This window comes from Gopherus flavomarginatus, chromosome 23 (genome assembly GCF_025201925.1).
Source record: "Gopherus flavomarginatus isolate rGopFla2 chromosome 23, rGopFla2.mat.asm, whole genome shotgun sequence".
Lineage (NCBI taxonomy): Eukaryota > Metazoa > Chordata > Testudines > Testudinidae > Gopherus > Gopherus flavomarginatus.
The window spans coordinates 270,416-284,568 of record NC_066639.1 but is presented as its reverse complement, the minus strand read 5'-3'; the positions used below and the strand labels follow the sequence as shown (position 1 = coordinate 284,568).

At 69.1% G+C, this 14,153-nt stretch overlaps 1 protein-coding gene across 1 annotated transcript in view; it reads right to left on the bottom strand.

The window, feature by feature from the left end:
- The window catches only part of PLOD3 (procollagen-lysine,2-oxoglutarate 5-dioxygenase 3), a 53,480-nt gene extending 41,361 nt beyond the window's left edge, over positions 1–12,119 (bottom strand). Inside the window, exons 1-2 of the mRNA XM_050933579.1 lie at positions 12,017–12,119; positions 3,703–3,794 (exon numbers count right to left, since the gene is read on the bottom strand). Of these exons, the coding sequence (XP_050789536.1) occupies positions 3,703–3,794; positions 12,017–12,110 (186 nt within the window). The 5' untranslated portion in view covers positions 12,111–12,119. The remainder of the gene's footprint in view (positions 1–3,702; positions 3,795–12,016) is intronic.
- Between the last annotated feature and the right edge of the window lie 2,034 nt (positions 12,120–14,153).

Sequence of the window (14,153 nt, the reverse complement as noted above, 5' to 3'; positions counted from 1 at the left end):
TGAGATGCAGCCAGCTCTGGGGTGGAGCGGTTGGTTGTACAAGGACCCCTCGCCCGGCGCCGAGATGCAGCCAGCTCTGGGGTGGGTGGTTGGTGGTATAGGGACCCCTCGCCCGGCGCCGAGATGCAGCCAGCTCTGGGGTGGGCGGTTGGTGGTACGGGGACCCCTCGCCCGGCGCTGAGATGCAGCCAGCTCTGGGGCGGGGCAGTTGGTTATACGGGGACCCCTTGCCCAGCGCTGAGATGCAGCCAGCTCTGGGGTGGGGCGGTTGGTTGTACAGGGACCCCTCGCCCGGCATCGAGATGCAGTCAGCTCTGGGGTGGGTGGTTGGTTTTAGGGGGACCCTGTCCCGGCACAGAGATGCAGCCAGCTCTGGGGTGGGAGGTTGGTTGTACAGGGACACCTCGCCCGGCACCGAGATGCAGCCAGCTCTGGGGTGGGTGGTTGGTTTTAGGGGGACCCTGTCCCGGCACAGAGATGCAGCCAGCTCTGGGGTGGGAGGTTGGTTGTACAGGGACACCTCGCCCGGCGCCGAGATGCAGCCAGCTCTGGGGTGAGGCGTTTGGTTCTACAAGGACCCCTCGCCCGGCGCCGAGATGCAGCCAGCTCTGGGGTGGGTGGTTGGTTGTACAGGGACACCTCGCCCGGCGCCGAGATGCAGCCAGCTCTGGGGCGGGGCGGTTCGTTGTACGGGGACCCATCGCCCAGTGCCAAGATGCAGCCAGCTCTGGGGTGGGTGGTTGGTTGTATGGGGACCCCTCGCCCGGTGCCGAGATGCAGCCAGCTCTGGGGTGGGTGGTTGGTTTTATGGGGACCCTGTCCCGGCGCCGAGACGCAGCCAGCTCTGGGGTGGGTGGTTGGTTGTACAAGGACCCCTTACCCGGCGCTGAGATGCAGCCAGCTCTGGGGTGGGTGGTTGGTTGTATGGGGACCCCTCGCCCGGTGCCGAGATGCAGCCAGCTCTAGGACGGGGCAGTTGGTTGTATGTGGACCCCTCGCCCGGTGCCAAGATGCAGCCAGCTCTGGGGTGGGTGGTTGGTTTTACGGGGACCCTATCCCGGCGCCGAGATGCAGCCAGCTCTGGGGTGGGCGGTTGGTGGTACAGGGACCCCTCGCCTGGTGCCGAGATGCAGCCAGCTCTGGGGTGGAGCCGTTGGTTGTACAGGGACCCCTCGCCTGGCGCCGAGATGCAGCCAGCTCTGGGGTGGGTGGTTGGTTGTACAGGGATCCCTTACTCGGCGCTGAGATGCAGCCAGTTCTGGGGTGGGGCCGTTGGATGTACGGGGACCCTGTCCCAGCGCCGAGATGCAGCCAGCTCTGGGGTGGGGTGGTTGGTTGTACAAGGACCCCTCGCCCGGCGCCGAGATGCAGCCAGCTCTGGGGTGGGTGGTTGGTGGTACGGGGACCCCTTGCCTGGCGGTAAGATGCAGCCAGCTCTGCGGTGGGGCGGTTGGTTGTACAAGGACCCCTTACCCGGCGCTGAGATGCAGCCAGCTCTGGGGTGGGTGGTTGGTGGTACGGGGACCCCTCGCCTGGTGCCGAGATGCAGCCAGCTCTGGGGTGGGTGGTTGGTTTTAGGGGGACCCTGTCCCGGCACCGAGATGCAGCCAGCTCTGGGGTGGGTGGTTGGTTGTACAGGGACACCTCGCCCGGCGCCGAGATGCAGCCAGCTCTGGGGTGGGTGGTTGGTTGTACAGGGACACCTCGCCCGGCACCGAGATGCAGCCAGCTCTGGGGTGGGTGGTTGGTTTTAGGGGGACCCTGTCCCGGCACCGAGATGCAGCCAGCTCTGGGGTGGGTGGTTGGTTGTACAGGGACACCTCGCCCGGCGCCGAGATGCAGCCAGCTCTGGGGCGGGGCAGTTCGTTGTACGGGGACCCTTCGCCCAGTGCCAAGATGCAGCCAGCTCTGGGTTGGGTGGTTGGTTTTATGGGGACCCTGTGCCGGCGCCGAGATGCAGCCAGCTCTGGGGTGGGTGGTTGGTTGTACAAGGACCCCTTACCCGGCGCTGAGATGCAGCCAGCTCTGGGGTGGGTGGTTGGTTGTACGGGGACCCCTTGCCCAGCGCCGAGATGCAGCCAACTCTGGGGGGGGGCGGTTGGTTGTACGGGGACCCCTCACCCGGCGCCGAGATGCAGCCAGCTCTGGGGTGGGCGGTTGGTTGTACAGGGACCCCTCGCCCGGCGCCGAGATGCAGCCAGCTCTGGGGTGGGTGGTTGGTGGTACGGGGACCCCTCGCCCGGCGCCGAGATGCAGCCAGCTCTGGGGTGGGCGGTTGGTGGTACAAGGACCCCTCGCCCGGCGCCGAGATGCAGCAAGCTCTGGGGTGGGTGGTTGGTTGTACAAGGACCCATCGCCCGGCACCGAGATGCAGCCAGCTCTGGGGTGGGTGGTTGGTGATACAGGGACCCCTCGCCCGGCGCCGATATGCAGCCAGCTCTGGGGTGGGTGGTTGGTGGTACAGGGACCCCTCGCCCGGCGCCGAGATGCAGCCAGCTCTGGGGTGGGGCGGTTGGTGGTACAAGGACCCCTCGCCCGGCGCCGAGATGCAGCCAGCTCTGGGGTGGGCGGTTGGTGATACAGGGACCCCTCGCCCGGCGCCGAGATGCAGCCAGCTCTGGGGTGGGTGGTTGGTGGTACGGGGACCCCTCGCCCGGCGCCGAGATGCAGCCAGCTCTGGGGTAGGCGGTTGGTGGTACAGGGACCCCTCGCCCGGCGCCGAGATGCAGCCAGCTCTGGGGTGGGCGGTTGGTGGTACAAGGACCCCTCGCCCGGCGCCGAGATGCAGCAAGCTCTGGGGTGGGTGGTTGGTTGTACAAGGACCCATCGCCCGGCACCGAGATGCAGCCAGCTCTGGGGTGGGTGGTTGGTGATACAGGGACCCCTCGCCCGGCGCCGAGATGCAGCCAGCTCTGGGGTGGGTGGTTGGTGGTACAGGGACCCCTCGCCCGGCGCCGAGATGCAGCCAGCTCTGGGGTGGGGCGGTTGGTGGTACAAGGACCCCTCGCCCGGCGCCGAGATGCAGCCAGCTCTGGGGTGGGCGGTTGGTGATACAGGGACCCCTCGCCCGGCGCCAAGATGCAGCCAGCTCTGGGGTGGGTGGTTGGTGATACAGGGACCCCTCGCCCGGCGCCGAGATGCAGCCAGCTCTGGGGTGGGTGGTTGGTGGTACGGGGACCCCTCGCCCGGCGCCGAGATGCAGCCAGCTCTGGGGTAGGCGGTTGGTGGTACAGGGACCCCTCGCCCGGCGCCGAGATGCAGCCAGCTCTGGGGTGAGGCGTTTGGTTGTACAAGGACCCCTCGCCCGGCGCCGAGATGCAGCCAGCTCTGGGGTGAGGCGTTTGGTTGTACAAGGACCCCTCGCCCGGCGCCGAGATGCAGCCAGCTCTGGGGTGGGCGGTTGGTTGTACAGTGACCCCTCGCCTGGCTCCGAGATGCAGCCAGCTCTGGGGTGGGCGGTTGGTGGTACAAGGACACCTCGCCCGGCGCCGAGATGCAGCCAGCTCTGGGGTGGGCGGTTGGTTGTACAGTGACCCCTCGCCCAGCGCCGAGATGCAGCCAGCTCTGGGGTGGGCGGTTGGTGGTACAAGGACACCTCGCCCGGCGCCGAGATGCAGCCAGCTCTGGGGTGGGCGGTTGGTGGTACAGGGACCCCTCGCCCGGCGCCGAGATGCAGCCAGCTCTGGGGCGGGGCAGTCTCACCTTGACGGTGTAGTTGAAGTAGCGGGCGGTGCGCAGGAACCGCTCGTATCCCTCCGTCGGCTCCGTGGCAGCCGTGATGAGCAGCAGGTTTTCTGTGGGGCAGAAAGGTGCCGGGTTCTGGTCAGTTCCCCCCATAGACCCAGTTTGGCTCCACCCCCCCCGGCACACAAGTGGAAGAACCCAGGAGTCCTGGCTCCCCGGACCTGCCCTGGGGGGCTGCGGCCAATGAGGGGTGCTGGCAGCCCCTGCCCCTCCCTGATCCTGGTGGATGGAGAGTCCCCCTCCAGGGGCAGCTGTGCGGGGGCTCAGACACACATCACCCACTGAGACAACAGCACCTAACGAGGACTCCCTGCTCCCACTGGGATTTTCACTCCCAGCACTGGGCCCTGAAACTCCTGCTGCCCCTCTTCCCTCTGCCCCTCTCCCCTTAACTCAGCCCTGCACCCCACAACCAAGTTCAGGCCCCCAATACGCCAGGTGTGGCACAGCCAGGGAATGGGATGGTCCCCGCCTTGTGATCCCAGCCCGAGCAGCCAAACGGGGGGAGGGGAAACTGAGGCACCACAGGGGGAGGGGCTCTCCAGAGGGCTGCACCTGTAGGAAGTGGAGGGCAGGAGGCGGATGGCTCAGTGGGTCAGGACCCGGAGCGGGTTCCTGGTTCTAGTCCTGGCTCAGACGCAGCCTCTGGGGTGGACATCACACAAGGCCGTTTCTCATACGCTGCCTCAGTTTCCCCCATCACTCTTTGTCTGGTCAGGCTGTGAGCTCTGTGGGGCAGGGCCTGGCTCACAGTGTGTGCAGCGATGGGGCCCCGATCTCGGTCGGGGGGAGAGGAGTCCACGTGGGCCCTGGCACGCCACCCCCCCGCCACCCCCCCCCCCAGGGCGTCCTGCCGCTACTGTGCTAGGCGTGAAAAACCGGGACAAATTCCCGGCCCCCGGCCCTCGCCAGGCAGCTAATTAGAAGCAGAGGGCGGTGCCTGGGCCAGGGCTGGTGATGGCTTGAGACGGTGACAGGGCCCCCGTTCCCCCTCGATCCCGACATGGGGCCCCCCAGCCCCCAGAGAAGGGCTGGACCCCCACAGGAAAGCGCAGGGGGCTGGGAGCCAGGACTCCTGGGTTCTCTCCCCGGCTCTGGGAGGGGAATGGGGGCTGGTGGGTTAGAGCAGGGGGGGCTGGGAGCCAGGACTACTGGGTTCTCCCCCTGGCTCTGGGAGGGGAGTGGGGGCTGGTGGGTCAGAGTAGAGGGGGCTGGGAGCCAGGACTCCTGGGTTCTCTCCCCGGCTCTGGGAGGGGAGTGGGGGCTGGTGGGTCAGAGTAGAGAGGGCTGGGAGTCAGGACTCCTGGGTTCTCTCCCTGGCTCTGGGAGGGGAATGGGGGCTGGTGGTTAGAGCAGTGGGGGCTGGGAGCCAGGACCCTTGGGTTCTCTCCCCGGCTCTGGGAGGGGAATGGGGGCTGGTGGTTAGAGCAGGGGGGGCTGGGAGCCAGGACTCCTGGGTTCTCTCCCCGGCTCTGGGAGGGGAGTGGGGGCTGGTGGTTAGAGCAGGGGGGCTGGGAGCCAGGACTCCTGGGTTCTCCCCCTGGCTCTGGGAGGGGAGTGGGGGCTGGTGGGTCAGAGTAGAGGGGGCTGGGAGCCAGGACTCCTGGGTTCTCTCCCCGGCTCTGGGAGGGGAGTGGAGGCTGGTGGGTTAGAGCAGGGGGGCTGGGAGCCAGGACTCCTGGGTTCTCTTCCCAGCTCTGGGAGGGGAGTAGGGGCTGGTGGGTTAGAGCAGGGGGGCTGGGAGCCAGGGCTTGGCTCACGGTGTTTGTGCAGTGACGGGGCCCCGATCTGGGTCGGGGGGAGAGGACTCCACGTGGGTCCTGGCACGTCACCCCCCCGCCACCCCCCCCCGGTACGGCGTCCTGCCGCTACTGTCCTACCCATGAACAACCGGGACAAATTCCCGCCCCCGACAGGCAGCTAATTAGAAGCAGAGGGCGGAACACGGGCCAGGGCTGGTGACGGCTTGAGACGGTGACAGGGCCCCCGTTCCTCCCTCGATCCCGGCATGGGGCCCCCCAGTCCCCAGAGAAGGGCTGGACCCCCACAGGAAAGCGCAGGGGGCTGGGAGCCAGGACTCCTGGGTTCTCTCCTTGGCTCTGGGAGGGGAGTGGGGGCTGGTGGGTTGGAGCAGGGGGGTCTGGGAACCAGGACTCCTGGGTTCTCTCCCTGACTCTGGGAGGGGAGGGGGACTGCTGGGTCAGAGCAGGGGGGGCTGGGAACAAGGACTCCTGGGTTCTCTCTCTGGCTCTGGGAGGGGAGTGGGGGCTGGTGGGTCAGAGCAGGGGGGGGCTGGGAGCCAGGACTCCTGGATTCTCTCCGGGCTCTGGGAGGGGAGTGGGGGCTGGTGGTTAGAGCAGGCGGGGCTGGGAGCCAGGACTCCTGGGTTCTCTCCGGCTCTGGGAGGGGTGTGGGGGTTGGTAGTGAGCACGGGGAAGGAGGTGGGGGGAGTAGAATTCCCTTTGTGATCTTGGCCAGGCCTTGTGCCTCAGTTGCCCTGAGAAGAGCAGGGGTTGGCGCTCCCCTCCCTGCCGGTGGGCGCTCGCTTGGCATGCGCTGCCAGCGCCTCCCTGAGGGAGCCCTACGCCCAGCCCCTGCTCAGAAAGCCACGGGATTTTGGGGGGAGTCGCCTTGGCAGTATGGGGTCTATAGCACACAGCTGAAAACTCCGGGTTTCACCCAGCAGAGGGCAGCAGTGCCAGTGGGCTGCGGTTTGTGCCAGGCCTCAGGAGCCACCCAGCCACTGTCTAAGCAGAGCCAGGCCATGAGGGGTAATTACTGCGTCCCGAACCCGCAACTGCGGCTGTGGTGCGCGCGGGGGGCTGGGAGCCAGGACTCCTGGGTTCTCTCCCCGGCTCTGGGAGGGGAGTGGGGGCTGGTGGGTCAGAGCAGGGGGGCTGGGAGCCAGGACTCCTGGGTTCTCTCCCTGGCTCTGGGAGGGGAGTGGGGGCTGGTGGGTCAGAGCAGGGGGGGCTGGGAGCCAGGACTCCTGGGTTCTCTCCCTGGCGCTGGGAGGGCAGTGGGGCCTGGTGGTTAGAGGAGCGGGGGGCTGGGAGCCAGGACTCCTGGGTTCTCTCCCCGGCTCTGGGAGGGGAGTAGGGGCTGATGGTTAGAGCAGGGGGGGCTGGGAGCCAGGACTCCTGGGTTCTCTCCCCGGCTCTGGGAGGGGAGAGGGGGCTAGTGGTTAGAGCAGGGGGGCTGGGAGCCAGGACTCCTGGGTTCTCTCCCCGGCTCTGGGAGGGGAGTGGGGGCTGGTGGTTAGAGCATGGGGGGCTGGGAGCCAGGACTCCTGGGTTCTCTCCCCGGCTCTGGGAGGGGAGTGGGGGCTGGAGGGTCAGAGCAGGGGGGCTGGGAGCCAGGACTCCTGGGTTCTCTCCCCGGCTCTGGGAGGGGAGTGGGGGCTGGTGGGTCAGAGCAGGGGGGGCTGAGAGCCAGGACTCCTGGGTTCTCTCCCCGGCTCTGGGAGGGGAGTGGGGGCTGGTGGGTCAGAGCAGGGGGGGCTGGGAGCCAGGACTCCTGGATTCTCTCCGGGCTCTGGGAGGGGAGTGGGGGCTGGTGGTTAGAGCAGGGGGGCTGGGAGCCAGGACTCCTGGGTTCTCTTCCCAGCTCTGGGAGGGGAGTGGGGGCTGGAGGGTCAGAGCAGGGGGGCTGGGAGCCAGGACTACTGGGTTCTCTCCCCGGCTCTGGGAGGGGAGTGGGGGCTGGTGGGTCAGAGCAGGGGGGGCTGAGAGCCAGGACTCCTGGGTTCTCTCCCCGGCTCTGGGAGGGGAGTGGGGGCTGGTGGGTCAGAGCAGGGGGGGCTGGGAGTCAGGACTCCTGGATTCTCTCCGGGCTCTGGGAGGGGAGTGGGGGCTGGTGGTTAGAGCAGGGGGGCTGGGAGCCAGGACTCCTGGGTTCTCTCCCCGGCTCTGGGAGGGGAGTGGGGGCTGGTGGTTAAAGCGGGGGGGCTGGGAGCCAGGACTCCTGGGTTCTCTCCCCGGCTCTGGGAGGGGAGTGGAGGCTGGTGGGTTAGAGCAGGGGGGCTGGGAGCCAGGACTCCTGGGTTCTCTTCCCAGCTCTGGGAGGGGAGTAGGGGCTGGTGGGTTAGAGCAGGGGGGCTGGGAGCCAGGGCTTGGCTCACGGTGTTTGTGCAGTGACGGGGCCCCGATCTGGGTCGGGGGGAGAGGACTCCACGTGGGTCCTGGCACGTCACCCCCCCGCCACCCCCCCCGGTACGGCGTCCTGCCGCTACTGTCCTACCCGTGAACAACCGGGACAAATTCCCGCCCCCGACAGGCAGCTAATTAGAAGCAGAGGGCGGAACACGGGCCAGGGCTGGTGACGGCTTGAGACGGTGACAGGGCCCCCGTTCCTCCCTCGATCCCGGCATGGGGCCCCCCAGTCCCCAGAGAAGGGCTGGACCCCCACAGGAAAGCGCAGGGGGCTGGGAGCCAGGACTCCTGGGTTCTCTCCTTGGCTCTGGGAGGGGAGTGGGGGCTGGTGGGTTGGAGCAGGGGGGTCTGGGAACCAGGACTCCTGGGTTCTCTCCCTGACTCTGGGAGGGGAGGGGGACTGCTGGGTCAGAGCAGGGGGGGCTGGGAACAAGGACTCCTGGGTTCTCTCTCTGGCTCTGGGAGGGGAGTGGGGGCTGGTGGGTCAGAGCAGGGGGGGGCTGGGAGCCAGGACTCCTGGATTCTCTCCGGGCTCTGGGAGGGGAGTGGGGGCTGGTGGTTAGAGCAGGCGGGGCTGGGAGCCAGGACTCCTGGGTTCTCTCCGGCTCTGGGAGGGGTGTGGGGGTTGGTAGTGAGCACGGGGAAGGAGGTGGGGGGAGTAGAATTCCCTTTGTGATCTTGGCCAGGCCTTGTGCCTCAGTTGCCCTGAGAAGAGCAGGGGTTGGCGCTCCCCTCCCTGCCGGTGGGCGCTCGCTTGGCATGCGCTGCCAGCGCCTCCCTGAGGGAGCCCTACGCCCAGCCCCTGCTCAGAAAGCCACGGGATTTTGGGGGGAGTCGCCTTGGCAGTATGGGGTCTATAGCACACAGCTGAAAACTCCGGGTTTCACCCAGCAGAGGGCAGCAGTGCCAGTGGGCTGCGGTTTGTGCCAGGCCTCAGGAGCCACCCAGCCACTGTCTAAGCAGAGCCAGGCCATGAGGGGTAATTACTGCGTCCCGAACCCGCAACTGCGGCTGTGGTGCGCGCGGGGGGCTGGGAGCCAGGACTCCTGGGTTCTCTCCCCGGCTCTGGGAGGGGAGTGGGGGCTGGTGGGTCAGAGCAGGGGGGCTGGGAGCCAGGACTCCTGGGTTCTCTCCCTGGCTCTGGGAGGGGAGTGGGGGCTGGTGGGTCAGAGCAGGGGGGGCTGGGAGCCAGGACTCCTGGGTTCTCTCCCTGGCGCTGGGAGGGCAGTGGGGCCTGGTGGTTAGAGGAGCAGGGGGCTGGGAGCCAGGACTCCTGGGTTCTCTCCCCGGCTCTGGGAGGGGAGTAGGGGCTGATGGTTAGAGCAGGGGGGGCTGGGAGCCAGGACTCCTGGGTTCTCTCCCCGGCTCTGGGAGGGGAGAGGGGGCTAGTGGTTAGAGCAGGGGGGCTGGGAGCCAGGACTCCTGGGTTCTCTCCCTGGCTCTGGGAGGGGAGTGGGGGCTAGTGGTTAGAGCAGGGGGGCTGGGAGCCAGGACTCCTGAGTTCTCTCCCCGGCTCTGGGAGGGGAGTGGGGGCTAGTGGTTAGAGCAGGGGGGCTGGGAGCCAGGACTCCTGGGTTCTCTCCCCACTCTGGGAGGGGAGTGGGGCTGGTGTGTTAGAGCGGGGGGGCTGGGAGCCAGGACTCCTGGGTTCTCTCCCCGGCTCTGGGAGGGGAGTGGGGGCTAGTGGTTAGAGCAGGGGGGCTGGGAGCCAGGACTCCTGGGTTCTCTCCCCGGCTCTGGGCGCCAGGAACACCCCACATACCCCAGTCCCTGTGGTGGGGTCTCTGTTCAGCATATCCGAGAATTCAGGGGTCTTAATGCACTTAGCAGTGACCCACCCCCCGCCTGCAAGGCCCCTCAGCCAGTGGGGGAGCGTGGGGGGGGGAGTCCCAGTGTATCTGCCCCAGGCCCCCCTCTGCCCCCCAGTTCTCTGTGTGCCTGAACTCCAGCTTCCCCCTGAGCGCCCCGGCCCCGCTGGCTCTCTGGGCTGCCCCCCAATTCCCTGCACGCCCCATTCCCTGCCCCCTCTTACCTGTGAGTCTCCCAATCCCGCATGCCCTGTGCCCCCTCTTCCCAGCTCCACCTAGGGCGACGATTGGCCCCCTAACCCATCTCCCCTGTCCTGTGGGCCCCCCATCTCCCCCGTGCGCCGTTCCCCGACCTCCATCTCCGCACGCGCCTCCCTCTGTCCCCTATAGGTGTCCCCTGCCCCCGATCTCCCACTCTGCACCCGTCCCCGTGTCCTCCACCCCCCAATATCCCCGCATGCGCCCCTCCCTCGTCCCCCACCCCCCAATAACCCCACATGCACCCCCCCTCGTTTCCCCTGCCCCGATCTCCCCCTGCGACCCAGGTGTCCCCTGCCCTGCTGTGCCCCCCCGTCCCCCACCCAATATCCCCATATGCGCCCCTCCCCGTGTCCCCCACCCAATATCCCCACATGCGCCCCTCCCTGTGTCCCCCACCCCCCAATATCCCCACATGCACCCCCAGTTTCCCCTGCCCCGATCTCCCCCTGCGACCTACGTGTCCCCTGCCCTGCTGTGCCCCCGTCCCCCACCCAAAATCCCCACATGCGCCCCTTCTCGTTTCCCCAGCCCTGATCTCCCCCTGCGACCCCCGTGTCCCCTGCCCTGCTGCGCCCCCGTGTCCCCCACCCAATATCCCCGCATGCGCCCCTTCTCGTTTCCCCAGCCCTGATCTCCCCGTGTCCCCTGCCCTGCTGCGCCCCCCTGTCCCCCACCCAATATCCCCACATGCGCCCCTTCTCGTTTCCCCAGCCCTGATCTCCCCGTGTCCCCTACCCTGCTGCGCCCCCCGTGTCCCCCACCCAATATCCCCACATGCGCTCGTTTCCCCTGCCCCGATCTCCCCCTGCGCCCACCCCCGTGTCCCCCACCCCCCAATATCCCCACATGCGCCCCTTCTCGTTTCCCCAGCCCTGATCTCCCCCTGCGACCCCCGTGTCCCCTGCCCTGCTGCGCCCCCCCCGTGTCCCCCACCCAATATCCCCACATGCGCTCCTCGTTTCCCCTGCCCCGATCTCCCCCTGGGCCCATCCCCGTGTCCCCCACCCCCCAATATCCTCACATGCGCCCCTTCTCGTTTCCCCAGCCCTGATCTCCCCCTGCGACCCCCGTGTCCCCTGCCCTGCTGCGCCCCCCCGTGTCCCCCACCCAATATCCCCACATGCGCTCCTCGTTTCCCCTGCCCCGATCTCCCCCTGGGCCCATCCCCGTGTCCCCCACCCCCCAATATCCCCACATGCGCCCCTTCTCGTTTCCCCAGCCCTGATCTCCCCCTGCGACCCCCGTGTCCCCTGCCCTGCTGCGCCCCCCCCGTGTCCCCCACCCAATATCCCCACATGCGCTCCTCGTTTCCCCTGCCCCGATCTCCCCCTGGGCCCATCCCCGTGTCCCCCACCCCCCAATATCCCCACATGCGCCCCTTCTCGTTTCCCCACCCCTGATCTCCCCCTGCGACCCCCGTGTCCCCTGCCCTGCTGCGCCCCCCCGTGTCCCCCATCCAATATCCCCACATGCGCTCCTCGTTTCCCCTGCCCCGATCTCCCCCTGGGCCCATCCCCGTGTCCCCCACCCCCCAATATCCCCACATGCACCCCTTCTCGTTTCCCCTGCCCCGATCTCCCCCTGCGACCCCCATGTGCCCTGCCCTGCTGCGCCCCCCCGTCTCCCACCCAATATCCCAATATCCCCACATGCGCCCCTCCTCGTGTCCCCTGCCCCGATCTCCCCCTGCGCCCACTCCCGTGTCCCCCACCCCCCAATATCCCCACATGCGCCTCTCGTTTCCGCTGCCCCGATCTCCCCCTGCGACCCCCGTGTCCCCTGCCCCGATCTCCCCCTGTGCCCCCTGAGCCCCTCCCCCGATCCCCTCCCCGTGTCCCCAATCTCCGCCCCGCGTCCCTCCCTGTGTCCCCCAACTGTCAATCTCCCTTGACCTCCAGTCTTGCCCCCCAACCCCGGTCTTGCCCCTGTCCCCCCGATCTCCCCCTACGCTCCCCTACCTGTGTCCGTGCCCCCAAACTCCCCCCCGCCCCTCCTCATGCCCCCCGCCCCTCCCCGTGTCCCCCTATTCCCCCCCCGCCCCCCGGGGCTCACCCGGGTTGAGCGCCGGCCGGCCGGGGGGCTCCGTCCCGCTGACCCCCAGGAGCAGCGCGGCCAGGGGCAGGATCGCGGCCGGGCTCGGCTCCATGGCGGGGAGGCTCTGACCGGGGCCGGGCTCGCAGCTCTCGCGATCCGAGCCCGGCTCCTCCCAGCCCCCCCGGGGGTGTGTGGGGGGGAGGAGGCTCCTCCCGCCCCCCCCACGGGGCTCTACACCCACCCTGACTGGGGGCCGCCTCCCCGCCGGCACCCACATGGGGGTACACCCCAAAACCAGGAGCCCCGCCCTCAGCCAATCCGCCCCCGCGCCCCCACCCCGCTCCCGGGGCTCCCCCTCCCCGCCAGCACCCACATGGGGGGCCACCCCAAAACCAGGAGCCCCCCTCAGCCAATCCGCCCCCGCGCCCCCACCCCGCCGGCACCCACATGGGGGGACACCCCAAAACCAGGAGCCCCCCTCAGCCAATCCGCCCCCGGGTTCCCCACCCCGCCGGCCAATCCGCCCCCGCGCCCCCACCCCGCCCGGGGCTCCCCCTCCCCGCCGGCACTCACATGGGAGGCCACCCCAAAACCAGGAGCCCCTCTCAGCCAATCCGCCCCCGGGCCCCCCTACCCCGCCAGCACCCACATGGGGGGACACCCCAAAACCAGGAGCCCCCCTTCAGCCAATCCGCCCGCGGGCCCCCCACCCCGCCGGCCCCCCCATGAGGGGACACCCCAAAACCAGGAGCCCCCCTCAGCCAATCCGCCCGCGGGCCCCCCACCCCGCCGGCCCCCCCATGGGGGGACACCCCAAAACCAGGAGCCCCCCTCAGCCAATCCGCCCCCGGGCCCCTCACCCCGCCGGCACCCACATGGGGGGACACCCCAAAACCAGGCGCCCCGCCCTCACCCAATCCGCCCCCGGGCCCCCCACCCCGCCGGCACCCACATGGGAGGCCACCCCAAAACCAGGAGCCCCGCCCTCAGCCAATCCGCCCCCGGGCCCCCCACCCCGCCGGCACCCACATGGGGGGACACCCCAAAACCAGGAGCCTCCCTCAGCCAATCCGCCCCCGGGCCTCCCACCCCGCCGGCACCCACATGGGGGGACACCCCAAAACCAGGAGCCCCCCTCAGCCAATCCGCCCCCGGGCCCCCCACCCCGCCAGCACCCACATGGGGGACACCCCAAAACCAGGCGCCCCGCCCTCACCCAATCCGCCCCCGGGCCCCCCACCCCGCCGGCACCCACATGGGGGACACCCCAAAACCAGGCGCCCCGCCCTCACCCAATCCGCCCCCGGGCCCCCCACCCCGCCAGCCAATCCCCGGCCGAGAAAGTTCCCGAGCGAGAAAACGCTGGAAAAGTTGGGGCGGCGAAAAGGGAAATTTTTGGTTTCCTGCTGCCACGTTGCCAAAAAAAGCGGGGGCGGGGCGGAGGAGGGGTCTCGGGGGGGAGTGAGGGGGGGACCCCTTGGGGGGCTGGGCAGGGAGATGTGAGGGAGGGAGACTCTTGGGGGGGGAGAGGGGAGCGTGGGAAAAGGGGGCAGTGGTGAGGGGGTGCAGAGAAGATGGGGGGGGGCTGGGAGCCAGGACTCCTGGGTTCTCCCCGGCTCTGGGAGGGGAGTGGGGGCTGGTGGGTCAGACGGGGGGCTGGGAGCCAGGACTCCTGGGTTCTCTCCCCGGCTCTGGGAGGGGAGTGGCGGCTGGTGGGTCAGAGCAGGGGGGGCTGGGAGCCAGGACTCCTGGGTTCTCTCCCTGGCTCGGGGAGGGGAGTGGGGGCTGGTGGGTTAGAGCAGAGGGGGCTGGGAGCCAGGACTCCTGGGTTCTCTCCCCGGCTCTGGGAGGGGAGTGGGGGCTGGTGGGTCAGAGCAGGGGGGGCTGGGAGCCAGGACTCCTGGGTTCTCTCCCCGGCTCTGGGAGGGGAGTGGGGGCTGGTGGTTAGAGCAGGGGGGGCTGGGAGCCAGGACTCTTGGGTTCTCTCCCTGGCTCTGGAAGGGGAGTGGGGGCTGGTGGGTCAGACCAGGGGGCTGGGGGCCAGGACTCCTGGGTTCTCTCCCTGGCTCTGGAAGGGGAGTGGGGGCTGGTGGGTCAGACCAGGGGGCTGGGGGCCAGGACTCCTGGGTTCTCTCCCGGCTCTGGGAGGGGAGTG